We start from the raw sequence: 25,921 nt of genomic DNA on the forward strand, positions 1-25,921 counted from the left end.
TGTGGTTCACATTGTTTGAACATTTATTGCAATTCAGTGTCAAAAATGTTTTACAAAAATACATTACTGTCTGCACAGAACAGCTGTAAAAATCAGAGTTGAACATGCAAGGGAAGAGGAAAAAAGTGTGCAAATTTATAATGGAAGGATTTAACCACACAATAATATTAAACAGAAGTCTTATATAAGGGATGCCTTTCACTTCATATCATCTCTAGTTACAACTTTAAGAAAAAAAAACAACAACACACGCTCTCTTCCATATATAAGTACATATTTATAATTACTGTAGATTAGTTCCTAAAGATGAGCGTATTTACTATTTTGAATTAAAATGCTCTCTTGGTAGCAGAGCTGTTAGCATTCTGTGCAGCACATGATGGCTAAACAAATGCAAGTTCTACCCTCAGTTGCCCTCCCGGGAGGAGAAGCAGTAGCACTTGGTCAATAGAGGGGGTTCAGGCTATTTATGTAATAGAGACTGCATGTGTCAAGGACAAGATGGATTTGTTCTCCCTAGGGCCAGATCCTGCAAAGCCAATTTGTCATCAGTGAAATCACTGGAGGAAGATACAGAATAGAAATTAGGTGCTGGTAAGACACTCACAGAGCCCAGCAGCCACGTGCTGACAGCTGTGTGAATGGCTGACCATGGCTTCGGAGCCTTTAACCAGCATCATTATAACCAGTGAGCTGAGAAAAGCAGTACAAGCAGAACACCAGAGTCCCAAACCTTGTACAAGGCAGTCTATACCAACCTGATCAGCCATCAGCTCCACAGGGCTTGTGCAAACAGGCCAGCTAGAAAGAGGGGCATTTTAATTTAAAGCTATGTCTTTTTGGCAAGGTGCTGATCTACAGGGAAGCCGTGCAACAGGTTTGTAAAAACAAAGGAGGACAATGCTGGTTTGCTGTACTGACCAGGAGATCAGTGTGAAACAGCATACCTGATTTGTTTGCTACACAACAGAATTTGAAATGTTCCTGCTCTAAATGAAATTTGAGCTACTGAAGGCCAAGGAATTTTCTGGGCAAGAAAAGCTGGTTTAGTACCTGCATATGTTCTAGAAGGTGACAGATTCACAAGAGTAACTGAAGTCAAACAGATATGGGAATACAAAGAGTTTAAAACCCAGGGGCAAAGAAATATAATAAAAAATATATTCCCATATACAGAAAGTGGCAGGGTGCAATTAAATGTTTACATACAAAGCAATCTCTCCAGAGCAATACATATTTTCCTAATCACTTTACATAATAAAAGGATCTAGAAACTCCCACAGTTAAAAAAAAAAAAGAACCCAAAAAACATAAGAGGAGGTACACACGTTTTATGATCAAACTTTAGCATACCATAGTTAGTATAAATGGCTTAAGGTATGTACAGCTGAAATTGTGCCTCTTGAAATAGCCATCACACCAAAACAAACTCCAAACACCTGCCTCCTCTAGAAAGCTGAAACAGATCCCTGGGATCTCTCTCTTCCTAAGCCTCCTCCCTTGCATGGATCTATTTTTTTCTCTTCACAGCACCATGTTCTATGCTGTTGTACTAGTTAACACATCCTCTGAGGACAATAAGATTTCTCTGGATATGCTGGCAAGAGAAAACCCCAAAGAGAGGAAAAACTCTCCTTTTCTAGTATAAGAACTGATGCATGTCTAATGGGAATGCATCAACTAACTGGAAGGTGAAATGTCATTTGTAAAGAACATTCTATTATTTCCAAAATACAAGAAAAAGTCTGTTTTCCCTTCAACAACAGTCTTGCCACAATTGTCTTAAAATAAAGAGGTCCTTTTTGCATGAGAGCAGCCTTAAAACCATTCTGCCTGGAAGCCCCTGTTATCACTGTCAGTTTTGTTACTCTGCCATCCTCAGCCAAGCAGATGCCTTTGCACTGCTAAAATATTGATTGCTTTGTTTATAAATGGTTATAGTAAGGTATTTGGATGCAACAGCATTTTGTTTTAAATACAAACTAAGAGGACTGAATTCACCACAACATCTCCCTGTACCAGCCACTTGAGAAACAATGAGTCTCCCAAAGAGACCAAGGTCTTCTTTGACAGTTACTGCAGCAGAAGGGTAATGACTGAAGCAGTAACTGAATAAGGCTTATTCTGTTTCTTTTTGTTTAGCCTGTTTTGTTCTCCAGTACAGTAGTTGCTTGGTGTTCTGCTGGTTTGGACACTGACAGCAATATCTTAAGACCTCACACAAGCAACACACAAGTGTCTATGTATTAACAAATCATCTTCAGCACTCTGACCCTTCCAGTGTTAACAAGTAAAAAACACACTAATTGAAGTAAGTTTTATAAATAGGAGCCTCAGTTGCACATGTCAGCACGACCCACACTCTCTGGGCAGAAGACAGAATAAACTCTTTGCTCAAGGCAAGTGAAGAGTTGATAGAGACGATGGCTACACCTGAGACATTCCCCAATCGCAGCTCAACGCTGAGATTTTCTGTCTTGCTGTACAGGGAATGCACTAGGCCAGACTCAAACATGAGCTTAACATTCACTCAGTGTCACCATCTCACAGTGGGTGTCATCTGCTAAGCACAGGTGCAGACTGGGCATAACCCCCCAGCATTTCATACCAAAATACTCCTGCCTCCCCATCACAACAGGTTGGCTCACGATGGGTGGCAGACACAAAACTATGAAACAACCCAACCCCAAGTCAGAGCTGGAAACAGAAGATGCCAAGAGGGACAGATCCTCTCACTGCTGGAAAAAGGAGCTACAGGACCCTTCAAACTCAATTCAGTGGCAATGCTTCACTCCACTTGCAAGTTTCTTTTCTTAGTGTCCTCACTCAGCAAGCCAGATTTCAGCCTTGTCTACCCGCCATCAATGCAGTAATGAAAACAGAAATTGGCCTCCTTCACTCACAAACATCCCCCCAGACAAGCACAAGTTTATTTTTCCAAGGTAACAGCTTTTAAATCACTTTCAGTTGACATGAGTATGATCAGCAGGCTTATACTTTCTACCAGCAGTCAAACTGATGGAGGGGGCATCAACACTAAGATAAAGCTCCCTATCCTGCACATGTTTTCTCCTTATCTCTGGAGACTGCTGAGCTCTGGGCCATGGCTAAGGGTGGCACAGGCTCACAGAGCTCTCTGGAAGAGCAAAAACTTGGATTTGCTGTTAGGTGGCAGGAGAAGGGAAGTTCTTGACAGCGTTTTCCTTGTTTTCCTCCCCTGTTCCCCACTGCTCCATCTAGAGGCAGCTTTTTTTCCCTTTCTGTGTCTCTTCCAAGAGTATGCAAAGTGATTTAGTTTGCAAAAATGCAAATACTATAATTTTTAAATACAAACAGCTGCAGAAAAGTGTTGAAAGTCAGTTATAAAAATGTAAAAAAAGGAACAGAATATTTAACAGTAATTAACTCAAGTAGTTCTTCCTGAATTGTCCTGAGTACTCCTCTTCCTCACAATTCTTTGTACATAGTCACACACAACCCACTAAATATTTACCCTTCTGAGGTATCCTGCTTACATCATGCACAGAGAAAGTGCTATACAGGAAATCTACTGGCAAACAGCAAAAACTTTCCACTGCAGGTTTTCAAATTGCTCTCTCTGAGCTGGATGCTTCAAGCTCCACTGTAGGGAAAAGTGAAGCATCGTATGCAGAGGAGACAGTGAGCCAGATCACAGCCACAGCAAAGTGGCCACTTACTCCGTAGGACTGAAAATTTAGCTCTAGTTTAGGGTTAGAAGACCCCATAAAGCAGCTCAGCACTGGAAGCAGAAGGGATTAGGGTCTTTGGGTCTTCACCACTAGCATGGAGAAGTAACCAAAGATGTGTCAAGCGCCCTGTTGGAAATCCCTTGCTGACCCCAGTCCTGACTACTAAATAATCACTCCCTAAACTCCAATAGTCTGAAAATAAACATGTTGCTGCCAGTCTTCCAGTGACTAAAAACCGCATCATTTCACAAGATTTAATGGCCCAGTTCTCCCTATATTTTACCAGCTCCAAGATGACTGAATTCACTTGACAGCAGTGGGAATACAGAGCAGTGTTTATGCTGGAAAACACAGGCTTGAAAAAAACCAGATTCTAACTTTACTTGGGATTTAAACCAGTGCAATTAGCCCAGTGGAGCTGATACAAATTTACCTTGTGAGATTAAATCCAGTCCTTTGTTTCCCCTATAATAGAACTTCCTCTCTTATAGATAATAGTCATCCTTGTGGTTTCTCCTTTCCCTTTTGCTTAGTCTTTCATAAAGCCAACAAATTTAAAGAGGATGGGAGTAAAGTCTTAGGTATTTATATGGTGCCTATCATCTAGGCATTCAAGCACTGAGTAGAGCGAGAAAACTAATGTAAAGAGGTAAGCACTAGTACAAGAAAAGATGCTTACTATCACAAACATTTCCCTTTAAATCATTGTACAAAATACAAAAGTTCACATTGTACACTGGATTTTTGTTTGAAAGGTACTCAATCTGTTAGAGGTAGAAAGTGGTATGTTGCGATTCTGTCTTGCAAGTAGGCTAGAGTTCTATCCTAAGTATTTCAGAATGTGTCCTTTTAAAAGCATAAAAGTATTATTAAACTTGTCACAGGGATATTTTTCATAAATATTTTTAAAACGTCATATTTATAAATATGTATGCTAAATAAAACCAGATGGAGGAACAGTTCAACAGTCCTAGCCTCATATTGCTTTCTCTCTATTAGAAACAAACCAAGAGTTCTCAAATGGTTGTGGGGCAAATTCATTTTTAACTTCTAAAAGACAAAAAATGAAGTTTTTTGCCCTGTATATTGTACTCTGATGATAAAAAAGGGACTCTGTACAACACACCGTATTTATACACCAGTCCTATGGAAGTCTGTATTCCTTAAGTGCTGCATGTCAGTGAGCAATTTCACCTTTCACCTCCAAGATCTTCTTGTTCCTTGTCTCAGGAGCTTCCAACAAACACGAATATTTACACTATTTACAAATGGAGTGTCCAAGCTCAGTGGCATAAAGTGTCCTGTAAGAATCACATAAGCTGCAGTGACCCAAGTTCAGAACCTGAACAAGTTGATAAACTCCTGTGGTGAAAGAGAGGTGGAGCAGGTTTCTGGGTTGTTGGCTGTGCAGGGGTGATCAGTACCCTGGGAAAGGAGAAAACAATTCCGTTTAGAGAGACTGCAGAAAGGGTGCCAAAGGATCAGCCAGCTTAGCACTGCCCCTCTGCCAGACATCCCATGTGCAAACAGAGCAGAGCCCAGAATAACAGACAGCTCAGAACTGGGCTTCATATTTTAGGGGCTACTGGCAAGTCGTGGGGAAAAAAAAAAAAAAAAAAAAGAAATCAGCAAAGATCCAATTAATTCTTTTCCTCTCTTCTGAGGGAAGAGAGGCTAGAGCTTGCCATCAGCTACAGGAGTTTAACTCTAGAGACATGCCTTGGATATTACCACAGAGGCCAGCAGATTTTTGTCCTGGGCCATTTTGTAGCCATCAGCTTTCACTCCAGCTGATCCTGTTGCCAAGACCTCCACCTCCATGTAATGGGTGGAGAAAGCTGCTAGCAATGCCAAAATGATTTCTTGCAGGCAGCCCCACAGCATGCCCAACTCCCTCCCCTCCAGCCCCAATGGACACTACTCTTGTTCAAGATAGAGATGGGATCCCTGTGAGGCACAAAGGAGAAAGGGTCTTAATAGCTGAGGGAGGACTAAGATGTTACAATTCACTAGGCTATGCAGGCAAAGGAACTGCAGGACCCTAAATCAGCTGCAATCAGAGGAAGCACTGGGTGCCCCATGGCTCCTATCGCAGTTGAGTCTGTCCCACGAGCACCTCGTACCTTCCATGAGAGGATGTGGCAGTGCCTGCACAGCTGCAGTGTGTCACCATACTGCTCCTTCCGTGGGTAACACCTTATAAGCTTGAAGTACATCTTTTTCCAATCCAGCTGTCCTTTGTCAGACAAGATCAGCCGTTTGCGAATCTTAAAGCAAAGATAATCATAACTGTAGCAGGTCAAAAAAAATAATGATTTGTTCTTTCCAGCTCATGACATTCCCCTTTCCCTCACATGTCATCCTCACCAGTCCCATAACAGTTCCCTTGCAACACCAAGAAAGCTCTTACTTTGAATATCCAGCTATAAGCACCTTCCTGATGGGAACATACCATTATGAGGGTCTGTTCCCATTTCATGAACTTTACTGTAGGAAGCCTGAAACCCTGGGAGCTATTTCATACTACTTTGGCCACTGTTTTTGGCTGGCAGGACAGCAAATACAGTTGCATTTAACAGTTTCAGAAGTTGAAGTATTTTGCTTCTTCATTGCCTCTAAGAGTCAGTGATTTATTACATTAGCTTGGGAGATACCCATCTTTCTTTTAGGGTTCATTAGTTGCAGAGGCTGGATTTGCTTGTTAATAGGAATAACTTCCCCAAAGTCAAAGTCAGATCCAGAGTGAGTAAATAAAGCCGAGTCAGTAAAGAAATCTGGCACATGGCCCCTGAAGTGCAGAGATCTCCCATAAACACCCCAGACATTCACCCATAAACAGAGATTTTTGTTTGTTTTTAAGTTTAGACAAACCCACACGATTACCAGCCTGCAAAGGGCCAGAGATGTTTACACAGGTACAACGTGGGTAGCAGTAGGGCTGTTTTCCACATACCATTCCATCACTCACAAAACAGCTCAGAGGGGATTTCTTGCTCTAAAGGGCAAAAGAGCTCATGGACCTCACCCACCCTCTGTGAGGTGTCAGTCCCTGGGACATCAGGGTGATTGCTGGAGCTTGCCTGCATGTTTTCCCTGCACACATGGGGTGAGGAGCCACTGCATGACTTGCAGTTTTTGCCACCTGGATTAGGTGAAGTTCCTGTAAGATTAATTCCTCAAGGTCCTATTTCAGGAATCATTGTTGTGGCATGTAAAATCCTCTATATAAATCATCTTCACAGCCATTCCCACACCAGCTTGTATTATCAACACAGTCCTTAGATCCAAGAGATAGTCAAGTAAGAGTGTCCTTCCCCTGTGTGTTTGGTTGCTAGTGGGGTACAACAAGGACCTGATGCATCCCTCCTTGTACCTGTCTGTCCGTGAAGTGGTACTGGCAGAGTTTCTTCCATAGCAGCCGGTCTTCACTGAGGACTTGCAGGTCAGGAGCCACCTGACCAAGGCTAACCAGGTCCCTCCCATCACTCAGTCGCTGCATGATGTTCAATTGTAAACACAATGGCAGGTCGGTGAAAGTGGTTCCTTTAAAGGCAGGCTGGAAGAGACAGACAAAATTGAGCTCCCAGGAAGCTGAAAAACCAAGAAATCCTAGCTTGCAGTAGAGTTACTGCTTTTTAAGCACTATTCTTCACACAAAGAACAAAGCAGCAGTTCCTTTTTCTGAATATAGAAGGCATTTTATACAAAAACATTTGACCTTCTGCCCCAGAACAGTTTGAGATCTTTAAGGAATAGGACACATAATTGTATTACAATAGTTAGAAGCAGAGTTACAGTCCAAGCCTCCTTCACTCCTTTTTGTCCACCCCACCTCCATACTCGTGAAATTCTGCTCCCAGAAGCGCCACCATCAGCTTCCACTGCAGCAGGACACCATGGTATCAGCTACTGACCATCCAGATCTCTCCACTGTGAGGGAGATGGGAATTACTTCTCAAGTCCAGCTCCAGTTACACACATTGCTGGCAATCTCATGCTTTTCTGACGTGTTTTAGCTTGTGTCATCACAGGATCCTGCTGTAACCTCAGCAGTGGCTGGTGAGTACCCACAGCAGGATTTTTCCCTGCATGGCTTCCCAGGTCACTGCTGGCAAGGCTAACTTTTCCTCTGGGAACACTTGAAGGACCTGCCCCCTTCCCATCAGCTGCAGCCCTGGTTTTCCATGCTGTTCAGCCACACGAAAGCACATCCTAGCCTTAAGAGACAAAAGCCACTCCCATCCACCTTCACTTGGTCTACACAGGATTGTTTTACAAGCCCACATGGGGCACAGTTCCAGGAAAAATTGACCAAAATGGATCTGCAGGTCCTGCACTCAGCGAAAATCCAAGACATACAGAGGAGTAAGGCATCAGCAAGGACCATAACACAGGCTCCAGCTGCTTCAAAACCAGCTCCAGCCTTATTAAGGCAAACAGCAGCTTCTAGGATTGGGCCCCAACGAAGAAACAATGTTAGATAGATGTGCCAAGTTCATCATCTACCCTGCACAGAAATGCTGCTATTTTAAGTTGCAGAGTCACAGCACCCACCTCGCCTTCGGCAGAGCTATTAACTGTTTCAAACAAGCAGCACACAGACTGCCATCATCAGGAGAACGCTGCATGAGGCTGCTTTTAATCATACAGTTCTGTCTCCAGCCATCCCACTGCATGTGAGACTCCATAGGAACAACAAGTATGCCTGCACACCAGCAGCTCCCTCCTGCCTGGACCACACAGCACGGCCCAGTGCCTGCAAGGACCACAGCTTTTCAACCAAGACATCAATTCTGGCCATCTCCACCAGCAAGGCAGATCTGAAACAACCCTTCCAGAAGGAGTGAACTGTCTTCACCATCTCCAGAGGACACTTCCTCCCATGACAGCCTGGGTCATTTTTTGGGGTGGGAAGAATGCGCTGGATCCTTGATGTCCACCTCCCATTAATCTTCCTTGCCAGCCTGTATTTTGCATTCTCCTGCACTCCCTCCACATATAAGCTTATTAGGGCACAACAGGCAAGAATAACCTCAGGAACTCTTGGGTCAGAAAAACCCCAAAGCTCGTGCTTCTGCCTTTTTTCTGAGGAAACCTGTGTCATTCAAAAAAATCCTTACAGGTTTTCTGAGTCAGGGCCAAAAACTTATCTGCTACTTCTTTTCTCTCACAGTTCCATTGCAGAACTTTTCAAACATTATTTTTTTTGGAGAAAGAACACAGATTAGATCAGAACAGACTGGTATGCTGTCACTTTCTGGACAGAGGTTTGTCTTTTTTTTTTTTTAAAGCAGCTCTAGCACACACAATATTTTGCAAATTTTTCTTTTTTAAAATGGTTTAGGTCTTGGGTGTTGCAAGACATTTCCCCCATCCAGAAACACCACAAGCACTCAGTGCACTGTAAGTAACTGGTTGCACAGAGCTGAGTTTGTTCTTCCTTTCTCTGAACGCAGCTGGTTTTGTTCTAGCTTGACCTGAAGTTATCTTCAGACACGTGAATTTTTTTTTTTCCAAGCTCTACATCTATTTTATTTTTGAAGAGTGTCTGTAAACCTATATATAAGTAAGTATGCATAAAAGGCTGTTTCTTTCACAAGCAATATTTTGACACACTTTTGTCTGGATAGGCAGAGTTCTTTGGTGTGCTTGTCTGTGTTTCGAATCCCAAGAGGGAAAACCCCACATTGTACTACTGAGCTGAGCAGCAGGAGGTAGGTCCTGACCTCTGCTGCCCTCAGGGCAGCAGATACCTGGGTGGAAATGCCCCTGGCAGTGCCCAGGCACTGCATGGCTCCCCAGCTCACAGCCCTAGGGGCCACCCCACCACAGGCCAGTGGTTCCCCTGCAAGACAAAGGAGCTGCAGCCCTTCTCAAGAGAGGGACTCCAGGAGACACAGCAGAGGTGGGGCAGAGACCACCATCAGATAATGCACTGCTACTTTTGCAGCTCCTCAAACTCCCTGGGGACGTCTCACAGTTCACCTTCTACACCTTATTCCCTGCATTACTCTAACTGAAGGACTGAAGATTGTTTCCTGGTGTTCCCAGAGAACACAATCATGTAAAATTATGAAAGCAGGCCCTTTGCTTACTCCTTTGCGAATGCCTTTCTGGTTGAGGCACCAGGGAAAGAGGTGATTTTTATATTCCCTCAGGCTATGCCTTGGTCTCCCTAAATGGGAATTTCACAGTTCAGTTCACTGCAGAAGAGTCCTACAAAAGGGAACACCAACACAGGTATCAGCACTGAGGAAAAGCTTTAGCATTTCAGTGCTCACCAGGCATCCATTTGAGGTGGAAAAAAAAAGTCTAGATGTAGTCCTGGGCAACATGTTGTTGGTGTCCCTGCCTCAGAAAGGAGGTTGGACCAGATGGTCTATCCCAAGATCAAACCTTCTGTGATATGGAGCAAGTTCAAATTTGATTCCCATGCAAAGCCAGGTTAGGAATTTATCTAACACATCCTTCCCATCCCCATAGATGCTGCTGAAAAAACACATGTGAAAGCAGGACTCATCCAGTTGGAACAGGTAGCTCCAGACTATTGGAAGAATAATTGATATTTTCAGCCAGGAAGCATGAAGTTATGCAGCTATTTAGAAATTTGCATTTAATTTACAGATTAAACAAATCTAAAAACCTCAACTATCTGATAAACAAGTTTTGAAGTCAATTTCTCAATTTGAAAAAGACTGAGTTGACTTCTCATACTGAGGCCCTGTCTCTGAAGACAGAAGAGGGGGAGGTGGTTTCCTGCCCAGCTCTGTTCACACAGCACTTCACGGCCAGTACAGAGTCAAGCCACAGTCTGTGACCAGTAACCTCGAGCATGATCCCGGGTTATGTACATTGAGTTTGAATTAAGAGACTCAAATAATGCTAGGAATGCATTTAGTTATTTTGGCAACTCAAGGTCCTTCCACTCTGTGCTTGCACTGGGAGTACAGTGGGAAGCAGTCACCCAAACAAGAACTGCTACACCAGAAGGTTTCATGAAGGAGCCACAATATTTTTAGCTTTCAGGATTTGTGCTTACCCTGGTGATCTGAATGTTGTTCAGTTGCTGCTGCCAGTGGAGAATGCTCTCCATCCTGTGTACCCACATGTTGATGTTTCCAACCAGGACAGACTTGCCAACCCGTTGAACTAACGTGCAGAGGGATGTGTAGAGGGTCTGCAGCAATTCCCGTATTAGCCTGATGTTCTGTTGATCCTCAAGGACTTTGGAAGAACAGGAAAGGTTAAAATTGGGAACTGTGAAAATCCTTCCCTGAATCTACATGTTTCTCAGGCAAGCCAAGTTATTTGCTTTAACCTCACAGGCCAAGAGAGCCAGCCTGTGCTTTTCTTTTTAGAGGAAAGCAGTTAAACATTAGCCAGGCATAGCAGGTTAGACAGCAGATGGAAAGAGATCCTCCCAGGATAAGCAGATGAGATCTGCCATTTCTGCAGCACTTCCCATTTCCAGCCACTGGCAAACAGCCAATCTTCCCCTCCAACATTGTGCGAGAGGTTATCTATGTGCACCTCTTCCCCATCGACCCCAGCTGATGTGCCGGGAGACAGCTCAGAACCTTCTCTCTCATTATGTGTACTAACAGGGTGCACTCAACTCCCAGACCTCAGCCAGAGCTAAAATTCCATGAGGGAAGTGCCACATCTCAGCCACAATTCATTCCCCCAAACAGGTGAGGATACACCTCAAGCTGTCCTTTCCTCCACAGCAGTGGGAGCACTAGAGACAGCAAGCTGGTAACAAGGCGGCAGCAGAGACTGCAGATATGCCCAGCCGGGGGCAGGAGCAGCCAGCTCTTCTGCAGACAGAAATAGGACTCAGTAGGATGCAGAAGGGGTGGTAGCGAGGAAAGCTGGAGAAGGAGGAATCACCTCTCAGATACCTACAGACATTTTTTTCACTCCCCTCAAGTCCTTCATTGAGGGAGAAGAAAGCAGAGCTGCACTACAGAAATAAGCAGTGGTGCCCTTCTACACCCATCTTGCATTGCCTGACTATTCTCAAGGATGTGGTTCACACAAAATACATCAGATTAAATCAGACTCTCCCTCACTGTTTCCGTTTCTTACCTTTCTGCACCACTTTTTCCAAAATGTTCATGTAGTTTTTCTGGGCAATGCCACTCAGTGACGTCAGCTGAGACTTTGCTATCAGCTCCAACAGCTGTGGATAAAAATAGAAGTTGCAAGCCTTAGAGCACAGAGATACCTTTCTAATCTTGACTCCTGGTCACATGACACAGCAAAACAGTCCAGAGACTTGTTTGCTGCTTGAATATAAAGACACAACCACAGAGCAAAGTAACACAAAGCGGGAGGAGAGCAGAGGTCAAATAATTAAACTCACATCAAAAGAGGTGGGGGAAAAGAAGAGGCATTTTAATTATCTTGGGGGGCAGGTGGGGAAACTTGATTTCATGGTTCAGAGATGCAGAGAAACCACAGAGCAGTGGTCAGACTGACAGCTGCTATTCACACCAAGGGAACAAACAGCCAACGTCACCATCTTTCACTGGGGCATAAACAAGCAGTGTCATAAGGGAACACGAGCAAATGCCTGTTTGGATGGGGATATTATTGATGGAGCATTAATGAGAATCAGACTCCACAATTTACGTCAACTCCAGGGTTGCATGGGTTTTGTCAGAATGCTGTCACCACGACAGAAAGGTTAAGTACTGTAGGAAAACCAAACTCTCCCTGCAACAAGCCCCTACTCCCCCAACATTTCCTCCCCTATTCAGCTATTACAGCTGCAACACCAAACCACCTTTCCCTGTGTGTCCTATTTACTTGTTAACCTCCCTCTAATGGAAATCTTGCTTTTACTTTTGATTAGGATTGACTCATTGACCTCCTGACTCATGTACAAGCTGAATACTGAATTTGGGCTGCAGTTGCTAAAGGAAGCATTCCCATGGGAAAGGATGCCCTCTCCTCCCCATCCCTCTGCCTCAAGAACAGCTGTGGAAGTTTCCTATGGATCATGCTCTGCAAAACATGTGGCCTGGGATCTTAGAAGCCCTCCTCCCTTCCCCCCAGCATTATATAAATGCACAGACTGTCCACGTGTCAGTCCATTTGTTTTGGATGTACACAGCCTTCTGTTTTAATTTAGAAAGGAAAGGAAAAACCTTTTATGCTACAAATCAATCAACACATTACCGCATGACTGGCTTATTAATCCTTTATCATCCGCAGCTCCAGTATCCCACTGCTGGCACCGCAGAGAGTCCAGAGAAGGTGCAACTACTTGTGTCAAGTAACTAAGATGGCTTTTGACAAGACTTGATAAGTCATGAGCTGAACTGTTTGCCCTGCTGCAAGAATGACAGGAACGTATCCAAAAAGTCACCGGCAGCTTGCCACGAAGCGGGGAGCTCAGGGAGAGGTATCACTGCAGCCACTCGCCTGCTCTGCTCATCTGGGGCACTGGCATGTGACTGCCACTTAGGAGCAGTAAAGTCGCCTAGAGTGACCGATCTCTTCTTCTGTTTAATATCCAGGCCAACACCATCATCAGATGGCTTTGAGTTTACATTCTATTAATATCTTGCACCTCACATGATCAAAAAAAATCCCAAGATGAAAAAAGACCTGTGCTAACTCCTGTGAAGGGCAGGCTGCTTGTTTTGGAGGAAACAAGAGATGCAGGAGAGTTGGGTAATATTTGGTGCACAGGCATCAGTGGATCTTCTTGCTATATCAGCTAAATGAGACCACAATAACTAAATACTCTTTAAATTAAAACAAGGCAGCTTGGAAGATGTTTGAAAAGTTTATAAAACGTCTTCATTCTTTGAAATACTGGATGAATAAGTAGGAAAAAAAAACCACCAGTGTCCCATAATAGTCTGTAATACTCTGCTTACACTAAACTGTTTAGCCTTCAGACCTTTGATTATAGTGATCAATTTGCCAGACTCCATCTGTACATTAGCCACACATGCACCCAGATCAGCTCTTCTGTGCACAAACAACTGCTGTCTCCAGATTGCACTGTTCTGGAACTGGCAGAGAGACAGCTTTCTCCAGGCTGAGTGTTAGCAATATTGTGCCCATTACTAAAAACACCAAAATGCATGCAATGATAAGCATCATGTAATGTAATACCATAAGGGTTAGACTCCAGGGCCATTCCTCTCAAGAATGAGGATAAAAATCTCAGTTCCTTGAAGAGTGCTAAATTGGTACAAAATTAATTTAGCCAAAGGAACAGATTCAAATTTGCCTTGTCTGTGTTTATCAAGGTTCAATTTATGTTCAGTGAACCAGCTCAGATATCATGTGTCACCTCCCTTCTCCTGCAGCAATAAACACAGGATGAAATTCCATATGAAAACTATGTTGTGAATACTTCTAGGACTACTCCACTCCCCAGGGACCGCTGGCTGAAGCAACTAGCTAGCCCTCCACAGCAAAAGACATTCTTTATTCTTCTGTACTCGTATACAAAAAACAGGTAAGCAATTCAGTCCATCTGTGCAACACATGCTCCAGTGCACTGGGGGTCTTTTAGTGTTGGTACAGGCCTGGAGTATGGTCTCAGTTAATGGACTGCCAAATTGGGGTCTATAGCATTATAAAAAAAACTAAATCAGTGCTGCCACTTGCATAATACAGACTAAAAGCAGACTGATGAATTCAGATTAATGCTGAGTAGGGTAAAAAGGCTGGAGAGCTGCAAGCATGTGTTATGATGCAGTTGCATTAAGTCCAGCCCACGCTCAACTGAGAAGGACAGATGGTAGGAGAGAGTGCACAGGGAAAGGTTGAGAGCAATTTTAAAAGGTCTGCTTTTCAAAAACACAAAGTAATTGCATTCCAACTGATTTTAACTGGAGCTGGGAAGTCTGCAACACCTCTGGAAAACAGGGCATTAGATCCCAATTCATTCTTTCAACTCCTCAGAAGCTGAAAAAAAAGATGACCTGGTAGTTTCCTTAAAAAGAAGAAGAAAAAAAAATCTTCCAACACCCTTGCCCCTATTTTGTTTGCCATCAGAGGTGTGCCAGAACTACAGAGAAAAGGCAAGAGATGCAGTGGGCTATCCCAGAGCCCCTGAAGAGCTGGCAGGAGGCAGCATCTTCCACAGCAGGGCAATAACTCACTCACTTCCCCATGAGTGTGATGAGGCTCCTGCTCAAACCCCACCAGCAGTTGGTCTGGAGCAGTTGGTACAACGAGCCTCTCAGCTTCAGGAGCAGAGCATGTTGTCCTTCTCCCATAAGCACAAGGAAGAAAACAGCAAACAGAACAGTGCCATGCATGTGGCAGGGAACAAAGGTCCCCATTTCAGGGCCATGAAAGCACACTGCTGTGCACCCATGACTAGTGTGTGCAGCATTGCTTAGATCTGCTACAGCCAGATGGCACTTTGGCCACTGTCTTGGTTCAACACAGGGGTGTGCAGGCAATTCACACCCCAAATAACCACTGCTGGAGGTTTATAGCACATAGAGCCAAAAAATTCTCAGCAGTCCTGCTGCACTGAGCAGGGTGCAACCTTGACTCAAAAAGGGAAATGCTCTGTAGTGATTAAAATCATAAGTCTCAAACTACTGAAGTGTAAATCCCCCTTTGAATACCCCAAACCAGCTATAGGGAAGCTGGACTGCACCCTGTGGGGATCCATAAGGTCCCAATGATTGGGGATGTGGCTCCTCACATCTGGACTGCTTAGAGAAAAGTATCACAATGAAAAATTCCTTCTCCAGCCCCACCTTACTCTCCCAGCCCTTCACTTTCTGTAGCTGAAATGTCACATTGACCATCAACTGAGAGGTAGAGCAAGAGCAAGGCGAGTTATAACGATTTACAGTGCAAGTGCTGACAGATCTCCATGAGATAGCATCCAGCCGATATTCTTTCAGGGCAGCATAAATCCAGAACACCTGGAGCTGACTGCTATTAAAACTTAAGAAACAAATTTAAGAGACTACTCTAGAAGGCTGCGCACAACCTAGATCATGTTATTCCAGAAGAGCTGTGCCCATGCAGCTTAACCTGACCTAAGCTTTTATGATCAGAAGCAGCACCTTCCCTTGAGACTATACAACCACCACATGAGAAGTCTTTCTGAAGGAAACAGCCTGCAAAACCTGCCATCTGAACAGAGTGTTCCTGAAGGAGAACCAACAACTTCTGGGCTGCAGGCAATTTGTCTCTGCTCCCATTAATTATGCTTACAGAATGCTTCCAGTCTTTTCATTAAATCTGTAAGACCAGAGAAACCAGGGCTGCTTCAAAGACGAACAACAGTTTGGGTCCTCTGGGTCAACCACACACTTCCTTACTAGCCCTGAAAAGGGAACACTGATTGTCCTGTAACACGTAGGCAGATGCACAAGTTTGAAAGATCAGCAAGGACCAAGTTATGGCACCAATTCTTGGCACTTCCAGCACTATATCAGCAGACAATTAAGACAAGATTAATGTTGGAGGAAAATTTCTTTTGCTTCAATTAAGTGAACTCACTGGCTCCAGCTGATGGTATTTGCCCATGAAACATACCTGCCAAGCTTCTTGCAGCTCACAACTCCACCTCACTCGAAGGAGGTGCCCATTTTATAAGTGCACTATCAGAAACTCCAAGCACTTTGATTGTATCTGAAGCAGACACTTCTGTGACAAGGAAGTCAGCACTGAAGACACTGTAGCACTTAAGTTCAGAGAAATTCCGAAAAGAATGGTTTGAGAAAGGCAAGTTGATGTTAAGCCTGAAAGCCCATTTTGCTATCAGCAAGTGATGAAGCTCTATAGGACAAGCTTGGGTGTAGCCAGCAGAACCTGAAGCCTGCAGCTGTTTCTCTCCTTTCTTTCCCTACAGACATCCCCATATTCTTTCTGAGCCTCTAACTCTGAACTTCCCTCCTTGAAAAGCATTTGCTTGATGAATTAAGTAGTGTGACATTAATCAGATACACCGAGCAATGGGTGGAACCAGAGAGAACAAGGAGAGGGAGGGAAGGGAAAAATGTTTTGCCTGCCAACGTTCAAGGCATTTTCCATGTGACAGATTGCTCATCTGTGTGATCTAGGAGGCCTGTGACTTGCAGAGGACCATAAACATGATCCACATCTAGGCAGAGCTTTTCATGAGTAAATCTGGCATAAGGCGTTTTATGAGCTACTATCTACCGGAGAATTGGCTGATACAAGCCTTTCATTTTAAGAAGTCAGTTTTATATTTGATCCATTGTACCAGGTTTAATATGTTCTTTAAACCGCCAAACCACAAGTCAGCCTCAATTAGAAAGTTTCGTACTTCTCAGTAGTGCTGTACCTGTAGAACTACTGGGGGGGGGAAGCTACTCTTAAAAGCTCAGAAGAAAGGCGGTTTGTAGAAACAAGGACATGTCAATTTCCATAACAGAACACTTATTTTGGATAAAAGGATCCCAGATCTGCTGTGTATGAAATCCTCATATCAAGATCAGCCTGAGCTCCCCTACCAAACCACACTGGCCTCACTGAAATCTGAGTTTTTTCTTCCAAAAAATAATGGGACTTCTGCTCAGCCATTGCAGTCCCATAGGAGACACCCATCACATTGGGCTGAGCAGCAGAAGAGGTCATGTGGCACAGCATGACCTGAGGCCAGGCTTAGTAGAGTCTTTGGAGTTCTTCACTGCCATAAGACAAAGTCTGCCAAAAAGATACCTGCAGCACCAAAAGCAAGTTTTATATATATATATATAAATATCTCCAGTATGAGGAAACACCGAGTACCTCAGCACTGTTGATCACCTCTGCATAAGGTGCAGGAAAACAAGTTGTCCCAAGATCAGCAGAGCTATGGCAGCCTGAGTTCACATGGACTTAGATCATGCTTTACCTCCCTCAGCATCCCCACTCCCTGCCACCACCCCTGCAGTGGAATATCTAATGACTGCCATTCCTGCACAGCAGGTGGGTCATCACCCCCAATGCCTGTACTCTTTCCCAGGGTGACAGAAGTTTTCACAGGTGACTCGTCACCTAGACAACAAGTGAACAAACCGAGGTGAACCTGCTCAGATCACTTCTTCCTAAGACACTTTTCATGACATTTGACTCAAAGGGAAAGCAATACCAATGCTGCCTGCTCCAGAACCTAAAACCTGAACAGCTGTTGCCTCACCAGTGATCAGCTGCTCATGAGATGTGAAAAGGAGCTGTTTATAAACAGCCTCAAGTTAATAACAGATTTTTTTAAAGCTTATTGAATTCCAAATCTTGCTACACATTCTGAAACTCAAGATCAATTTGCAGATCACATGCAGATAAACATACAAGCACCCACAGCCCTCGGGACAGTAGCTCCCCCAACCATGACCTCCTCCTTGGCCACCCCAGGCCAAAACAGAAGCCCTGACCTGTTATGCAAAGCCAAGCATGGGGAATCTGAGGCTGATGACTCCTTCCTACCAACTAATGGTGTCAGGGCTAACCAAAAGCTTCACCCACTGAAACCACTGACAGTCACACAGGATTAAGAGCAACCATGATCCTTAACAAAGAAATTTAGATCAGTGCCTCCAAGATGTTCAGCCCATTCCCTCATTCCCAAAATGCTCAGCTCCCCTGAGTCTCTCTTGTGTCACTATGACAGAAACAAAACCCCACAGCCCTCTGACTGAAGCTTCCTGTGCAAAGAAGTCTCCAGTGCCCTATGGCCTCTGCAGACAGCCCTTTTGGGGCTACAGAATCATAATCAGAAGCCAAGCTTTCTGGGTTTTAGAAATGAATTACTATTACAATTGAAAAGTAGTAGGAATGCTAGACAGCTCATCTATGTTATCACCACTTCCCCTCATCTTCATTTTAACAGATCAAAGACAAGGTTTTAGGCACCTATCCATTCAACTTCCATGAGTTATTTCATGCAGCAAAGCCCAACACATGCACTTGCATGTTCAGACATCTCTTCTTTGCCAGTGCTTCCCATTATCCAACTGGTGCTCAGCTCAGAGCCTCCACCACCCTCACAGCAAAAGAAACCCTGGCCTTTCACTCACCCTCACAACATAGTTGAATCGCCTGGAGTCCAGGATAGCACTGGAGAAGTCAAGACGGTTGAAGGCTTCTCCCAAGGTGCAGTAACCATGGCGCTGAGAAGGAAAAAAGCCTGGGTCATGTTTTGGCAGACTTGAGTCGAGACAGAACCAGGTAGACACGACCCAGGGCAACTCAAATTGAGCTGCACAAACATGGGAGCAGCTGACAGCCAGAGGAGCCAGGCCTGTCTCCCACTGAGCCGCACTTACTGACATCAAGAGTGAGCAAGGCTCAATGGAGACTATGGTAGTTTCCCAAGAGTGACCCAAGCTCTGCTCATGACCCATGAATTTATGGGTGAGAATGAGCCACACATTCCTAGGGTTCAATATATAGTGTGAGTTCAGAGCAGTCTCCTACAGCTGCTTCTCTCCATGAGTGCAAGTGAGCCATTGTGATGAATTCCAATGATTTTCCATGTTAGGACTGTACTGGGTGAAAGCCAAGAACAGTATTATGGCTTGGCCTGCAAATGGCTGGGTTTTTTAACTGAGGGAAGCAAACAAGTCATATTTTAAACACATGTACAAAGCCTTGTACAGCAAGCCCTGGATCCCCTGATAGGGGCTTAAAATCATTACTGAAATTCCAACCACAAGCCAGATCTTCCACTTATCTCTTAAGAGCTTCTGCTGATTTATATCAGCACAGGATCTTCCACTGCTTGTAAAAACCAGTAGAAAAGAGAACAAAGAACCTATGAAGGTACTCACCTCTTTTGTGCTTCCCTTGTGAACATAGATCCACTTCTCCTGGTGGAAATCTGTTTGGACAAAGACATTTTGCTCAGTTAATCTTCCACATCAGAGGGCTGGATCTCTGTTCTGCTCATAATATTCACTATCTTTTAGTACAAATGAAGTTATTTTGTTTACACCACCACACTTGAAACCAAATCTAGCAACTTGCTGAGCTGCTTTGTTTCCATATAGCTTCATTTGAGACAGAGGCCCTGAGCCTTGGAAAGGGCTTCTGTTTCATTGACACAGTTCAGGACTGTAAATGTTTAATCTGCCAGCCACAGATATACCATGGCACCTCCTCTTCTTTAGTCCCAGACAGTAAGTGTGGCTGACAGCCAGGTTTTGTTGTTATTGATTTTATTAACTATTCATTACCTTGGTTACAGGCTTGGGATTGTATGTCAAATTTGAAGTTGAGCAAAAATGTCATGAGACACCAGGCATGTAGGAGAGAGCTTTTAGCAGTGAGGTCAGGCTCAGAGGAACATGCTTGTGCTTGCAGCTAACTTGCTAAAAAAGAAAAAACTATTTGGGACCAAAATTTTCCTATTTCTAATTGCCCCTCCCTTCCCTCAGAATGGGAGTTGTCCCATCCACTCCCCAAAATAACTTCCCTGTACCCACCACATGCTGCTAACCCGGTTTGCAGAAGAGCCTGTACTATAAGCAGTTACGCTGCTCATTCTCCCACTCTATTCTCACACGGGCTTTTGACCCTACTTCCTCCACACACTGGCAATTCAACAGCTAGGGTAAAAAAAGTTCTCCTCCTCACCCTGCTAGACTTCTTTCCATAAAGAAAATATTGTCCTCCTGAAGCAACCTGTGAACCGACGAACTGAGGCTACTGCCTGATACTGTGAACCCAAGGACAGACCCAGTCTCAGTTACAGGCACGCTGACCCTGCATCGAGCCCTTTTTAATGGCAAGTCACAGAAGAATCCAGCCAAAAACTGTCATGGTAACATTTGTTTGTTCAGAGAACCGAATACACTAAGGGGCCAACTTTTGGCATCGGTTTCCAAAATCCTGGGGGATGCACAATGAGCTAATAGTAGTGTGGGAATTGTAACTCGTTTCCTCTGTGTCTGTTTACATTTGTAGCCTTCACATGTAACTCCAGTACCTATCTTGCAATCAGCCCAACACAGACCTTGCTGTCCCTGCAGGCTCCCCCGGGTCCTCCCACAGTGCACTGAGACCCCGGCTGCTCACTGTGCCTACAGAAAGATTTCAAGACTTCTATTGTTTCGAGTGAGCTGAAATCTTATTTCATTTTTCATGCACTCCGCACACAGAGATAGGATCAAAGCTTACATTCAGGACTGTAGCCTCCAGTAATGTAGATTAGTGCTCAAAATGCATATAGAAGGAAGAATAAATTTAGTCCGTTGTGCACAAGGAAGTCTACAGGGGGAAAAAAACCCTGGAACTGGTTCATTTGAATGTACCATAGGAAAAAATTACCCTCCTTCTGACAAACACAAATGACAAAAATTTGAACACAACAAGCACAGCTCCTCAGAACAGGGATTACTAACGGGGGCATAAATCTTCACATTAAACTGTATCCAAGTTCTCTGCTTAGGTCAAACATGGGCGCAAAGCCCTTCAAGACTCTAGAAGAGTCTTCATGCATTGTGCAAAAGCCATAGATATGAACCATTTTCCATTCTTCTGCAGCAACTTTTGTTTAAAGAAAGAAGGCACGAAAATACATCTTACATTGTGTCTTGGCTTTGTTATTCAGCAGGTCTTTTTTTCTCTTCTTGGCAGCAACATCATAGTTTAGGCTGTTGAAGAGATTCTCTTTGTTGTGATCATCCTTTTTACAAAAGCTGTGAATGACACAAAGCAAGGATTCTGTTTATTTCTGCAGTCTGCTGAACACTATGTTTCCTGCAAGGAGAGAAAATACACAGGTTTTCACTGTGAGCTCCAAAGCTGCCTCCTTGCAGGCTGCCTGTGAGAAGTCTGCACACAGTTTTTTGCATCCAGTAATGGTATTTTTAAATGAATCTCTGGTGCCTCATTTCTGGGCTAGCCAAGATACCCATAACAGACAGGAGCAGGCAACACAGATTGCACAGTTAGTGCTGGGACACGGTTAGGCAGTATTCTTTTCCTCCCTTAAACATGTTTCTATCCTTAAGTAACACCATGTCCGCCTACTGTAGGTAGCAGATTCCTCTGAGCCAGTCAGACTGCTACAGAAGGACATATTTAGAAATGCCTTAGGACATATATATGCACTCAAAATATTTATTAATAAAAGAGTCCCTACAAAATATTATTTCAAGCTTACAGGAAAGGCTCAGCTGAGGTTCAGACTTAGCTGATAGTTTTCCAAACCCCACATAGTAGTGACTATACAAGTTAACAGCTAGGATCTCCTGTCCAAGACTGCCCATCATCTGCGTTTGCTGGAGCTCTGATGTAACTATATTATTAGTGAAGGGAACTATAACCCCTTATTTCCTTCAAGGGCAATGAAAGACTATCTATAAAGAAGCTGTGCATCAACATCTCCACATTCTGCAGACCTGCAAATCAGCAGATCCAAGCCACAAAGCGAAACCGAGAAGCCCCTGGGCAGCCACAGTGCTGCTGCAGAGATCCCTGGGGGTGGCAGGGGAAGGCAGCACCCACCAGGGGCTCTCAGCAGCAGCCCCTGCTGCACACAGCAGCACACAACCTGCTGCCCAGAGCTGCAGGGATGCCTCACAGGTACCAAGCAGAAGACAGGCGATGCATCCAGGAGAACAAAATAGAGCTGCCCACAGTGTGCACTGTGCACAACTCACAAGGGATGAATTATGGCTGTCTGGAGGCCTAATCTCAAAGAAGGGTCCCAGGCACATCACTGCACCTCTCAGCTGCTGTGGCTCAAGCAGCCCTGGAGCTCTGACAGGTGCCAAAGCATGCTGCTGCTTGCAGTGCTGGGCAAGCTTCCCCTGCAACAGCCATGAGGACCCTTACACAGCCAGGAGACTTCCTCTATAGACCAAGTGTTTACACTGTTTAGCCTCCAAATAAAATAACCCAAGCACCATACCAAACACACCTCTCATAGCTATTCAGCACAGGCTCCTGCAAAGGAATGAAACCTGTGGGACCTCCTTGTTTCCTCTGTTCACTCACTGGCCACACCACAAGCATATGCAAAACTTAAGTGACCAAGTCAGACTTTCATTCCCATGAGGGACCCAGATACCCTCTGGCGTGCTACAGATGGGTGTTCTGGTTTGGCACCTGCACATGGCCCCAGAGGTGGAGGAAGCCTCCCCCATCCTCAGAAAACTATGAGCCTTGGTTCCCCCTTCCTCCTCCACATCCCCCTCACCAGGCACAGCACAGCTGTGGAAAGGGCACCACTCCTGCGGGCTCCACTACAACACTGCAGAAGGGGAACAGCAGTGGACAGTACTCACAGAAACAACAGTTTGGGGAACTAGACAATTCTACCAGATGTAACCAGCTCAGAACCACCTAAACGTGAGAGCAGAACATCTCAGCTGCTCGTGTCCCCCATCCGTGCTGCCTTCTGCTGGGGGGACCAAAACCTGAGAACAGAATATGGTAGTAAGGAAGAATCTGTTATAAGATATTTGAGCTCATATTTTATCATGGTTACACAAAATCAATAGGGGGTCAGGTTAACATGCCCCATGCAGTGGCAGAACCTGAGCCCAAGAGTACAAGGGGGATCTGCTTTAAATCTCACATGTCAACAGCACATCCTTGTCTGTTGACTTCCTACTGAATGACTCTGTAATACGAAACCACCATAACAGCAGCAGTGGACAAACTCCAGCATAGGAGGCAGATTGTTCCCCTGTTTATGTACTGCCAGGTTTCCACACACTTGTCCAGGGCATCTTGACAGGGTGAACAGTTGGGCACCAGGACCTGGCACGGCAAGGACCTCAGCCCAGGGCCAATATGTCACCTCCTCACTTTTAAATGGGAAAAGGGATGTATAAATACATGCCAAACTCAGTATTCTCAATACAGTCACACTACCAGCAGCCAGACATTTTTCTACCTATTTACAAATCAACCTATTTACACGTTACAAACCTATTCTACCTATTTACAAGCCTATGCTTGATTTTTACTTGCAGCTTGCATGAAAGAGAGCAGGAGATACCTGCTACATAAGCCTCCTTGCACAATAACACCTCAGCAGCGGTTCACAGCAAATCCCTGCTCGCTCCAAGCCCCTTTGTCATGAGCATTTCTGACACACAGCAGAGGAGTAGATGCAGTTCTGTGAGAAAAGTTTGGGTTTTGACAGGAGCGATCTGGCCAGAGCTCACGACGCCCACGCGCTGCAAAGGCTTCCTGCCCGCACCATCTGGGGGGGTTGTTGATGTTTTGCAGCCAGATTAGTCAAGCCGCACGGAAGGTACATTACTCACGGCCTGGGGAAGATTTATGGCTTCAGACACATCATCCTTCCCCAGCCGGGGAGTCAGGATGCGCGGGGAAGATTGTTTTGGGAGGGAGGTGGGCAGACACCTCCGTGGCCTCCAGAAGATGCTCCCTGGAGGCGCAGCGCCCAGGCCGCGGGGCAGCGAGTGTTTTGCCTTTTCCTCGCTTTTTCGCCCCATCCCGCAACCACAGGGCAGGGACAGCCGCTCTCCGCGTCCGGGGCCGCGGGAGAGCCGTTCGGGGTTCACTGCAGGCCTGAGAGGGTGATCGATCCCCTCCGCCGGAAGGCCCGGGGCTGCCCATACACCGACCCTACCCCGACGACACCGCCCCGGGGCGACCCCCGAGACCGGCCCGGGCCCCACTCGCCGCCCACCCGCCCTCAGCCCCCCCCGGCACCGCGCGGCGCCCCCTGGCGGCACCGCCGGAGAGCGGGGCCGGGAGGAGCCGCCGCCGCCGGTACCTGCTGAGGTCGCCCACGAAGCCGCCGCTCTTCTCGTCGAGGAAGCGCGTCCAGCCGTCGGCCGTCTTCACCCAGCTCTGCCCGGGAGAGCGCCAGTCCTGCCCCAGGAACGGCATGGCGGCGACGGCGGCGGCGCGGGACCAGCACGGGGGGGCGGCGGCGGCGGTGCCCGGAAAGGTGCCGGACGCGGCGATGCGGGAGCGAACAGCGGGGCTGTGGGCGCCGCTCCGCGCTATTTATGCGGCGGCGGCGGGCGCGTGTTGCCGGAAGCGCGGGCCGGCCCCGCCCCCCGCACGTGGCCGTGTTTATCGGCGCCGGCCCCGCCCACAGCCCGCGCCCTGGGGCTGGTGGGGGCGTGGCCTGAGCATAGAGGAGCGTGGTCTGACCACGGGGGGCGTGGTCTGGTCGCTGGGGGCGTGAGCTGGATGGCGGCCGAGAGCTTTCTCCAAATTACGAGTGTGTGCTGAATTTGTGTACTGTGCGTGACAGCTCTCGTGTGTGTCTGCCTTGTGTACATAAAACATTAAATGTAGAACACCAACATGCATAAAAATAATGTTTTATGCGTGTTTTGATGCCGTATATAGCTCCCACGTTTGATTTATTGACACAAACAATAGAAATATTTATACAGGCATGGTTTTGTTGGCTTGTGAATATATTTTAGATATCTGTGTATTGCAATTTTATATAATACAATAAGACAATGTAATAAAATATAATAAAATATTATAATAGTGTAATAATAATATATGCATTGCAAAGTTATCATTATAGAAACATATAGAATTGAATCCTGCCCTGGAGAGTGGGTTAAGCCAGGCAGATCCGTGTCACTGAAAATACCGTCATCCTTTTAAAGAGGATCATTTGGCAACTCTGAAGCGCAGTTGGGTTCAGCCTGCAGGAGCAGATGAAGAGAGAACTGAGTGCTAGAGAATGCAGATTGCAGAATGCAGGGATTGATTTCTCCTGCCTCTTTTAAAAGCCATCAATTTAGAACATTGTGAAAACAGATAGAATACATGAAATAATGTTACATGTGGTTCTATATGAAGAACACTATATGTATATATAAAATATTATCAATAGAATGTTTTTAAAGTGTATGCTTTGTATGTGTATATTTTATACTGGGGTAATGTTTTATGTATATTGTTTTTTGTATCTATGCTTTATGTATGGTTTTATATTTAATTCTATTTATTTTCATATTTTATAGATAAATATGTATGACCGAAAGATATATAAATATATATAAGACAATATTACATATGAAAATATATGTGTTGTATACACATAGTGCATGCACTGGCACTTGTTAGTAAAACTGTTCTATATTGAACATTAAATACACAGGGTTTTTGCATCCAAGCCCAGGTTGAGGGGGTACATCCCCAGCCAGGAATGCACTATGGCTCATTTAATAAATATAGGATGTTTTGTACTAGGATTAGGACATGTTTGCCTTTGCTGTGGTGTACGTACCTCAATATGCAGATTTTCTTATTGC

The 25,921-nt window shown here is 45.1% G+C and overlaps 1 protein-coding gene across 1 annotated transcript; it reads right to left on the reverse strand.

Moving 5' to 3' along the window:
* FBXO32 (F-box protein 32) lies at window positions 1-24,618 on the reverse strand. The gene is made up of 9 exons (XM_027726921.2): window positions 24,409-24,618; window positions 21,237-21,349; window positions 19,481-19,530; window positions 18,728-18,820; window positions 11,799-11,892; window positions 10,750-10,934; window positions 7,084-7,266; window positions 5,834-5,977; window positions 1-5,135 (listed from the first exon to the last, which is right to left on the reverse strand). Exons 1-9 carry the CDS (start codon window positions 24,522-24,524, stop codon window positions 5,046-5,048), a joined length of 1,068 nt encoding a protein of 355 aa, XP_027582722.1. The 5' UTR covers window positions 24,525-24,618; the 3' UTR covers window positions 1-5,045.
* Between the last annotated feature and the right edge of the window lie 1,303 nt (window positions 24,619-25,921).

The sequence above is a fragment of the Pipra filicauda genome, unplaced genomic scaffold, assembly GCF_003945595.2.
Source record: "Pipra filicauda isolate LSUMZ 115617 unplaced genomic scaffold, ASM394559v2 scaffold25_size4600443_pilon, whole genome shotgun sequence".
In the NCBI taxonomy this organism is placed as follows: Eukaryota; Metazoa; Chordata; class Aves; order Passeriformes; family Pipridae; genus Pipra; species Pipra filicauda.

Excerpts from the sequence above, each read along its gene's own strand:
- FBXO32 (XM_027726921.2), bottom strand. The coding sequence starts at position 24,524 with ATGCCGTTCCTGGGGCAGGACTGGCGCTCTCCCGGGCAGAGCTGGGTG. Across the intron at positions 11,893-18,727 it reads GATTCAACTATGTTGTGAGG|CTGTTGGAGCTGATAGCAAA; the intron begins GTGAGTGAAAGG and ends TTTTATCCACAG. Across the intron at positions 5,136-5,833 it reads GCCACATCCTCTCATGGAAG|GGTACTGATCACCCCTGCAC; the intron begins GTACGAGGTGCT and ends CTCCTTTCCCAG.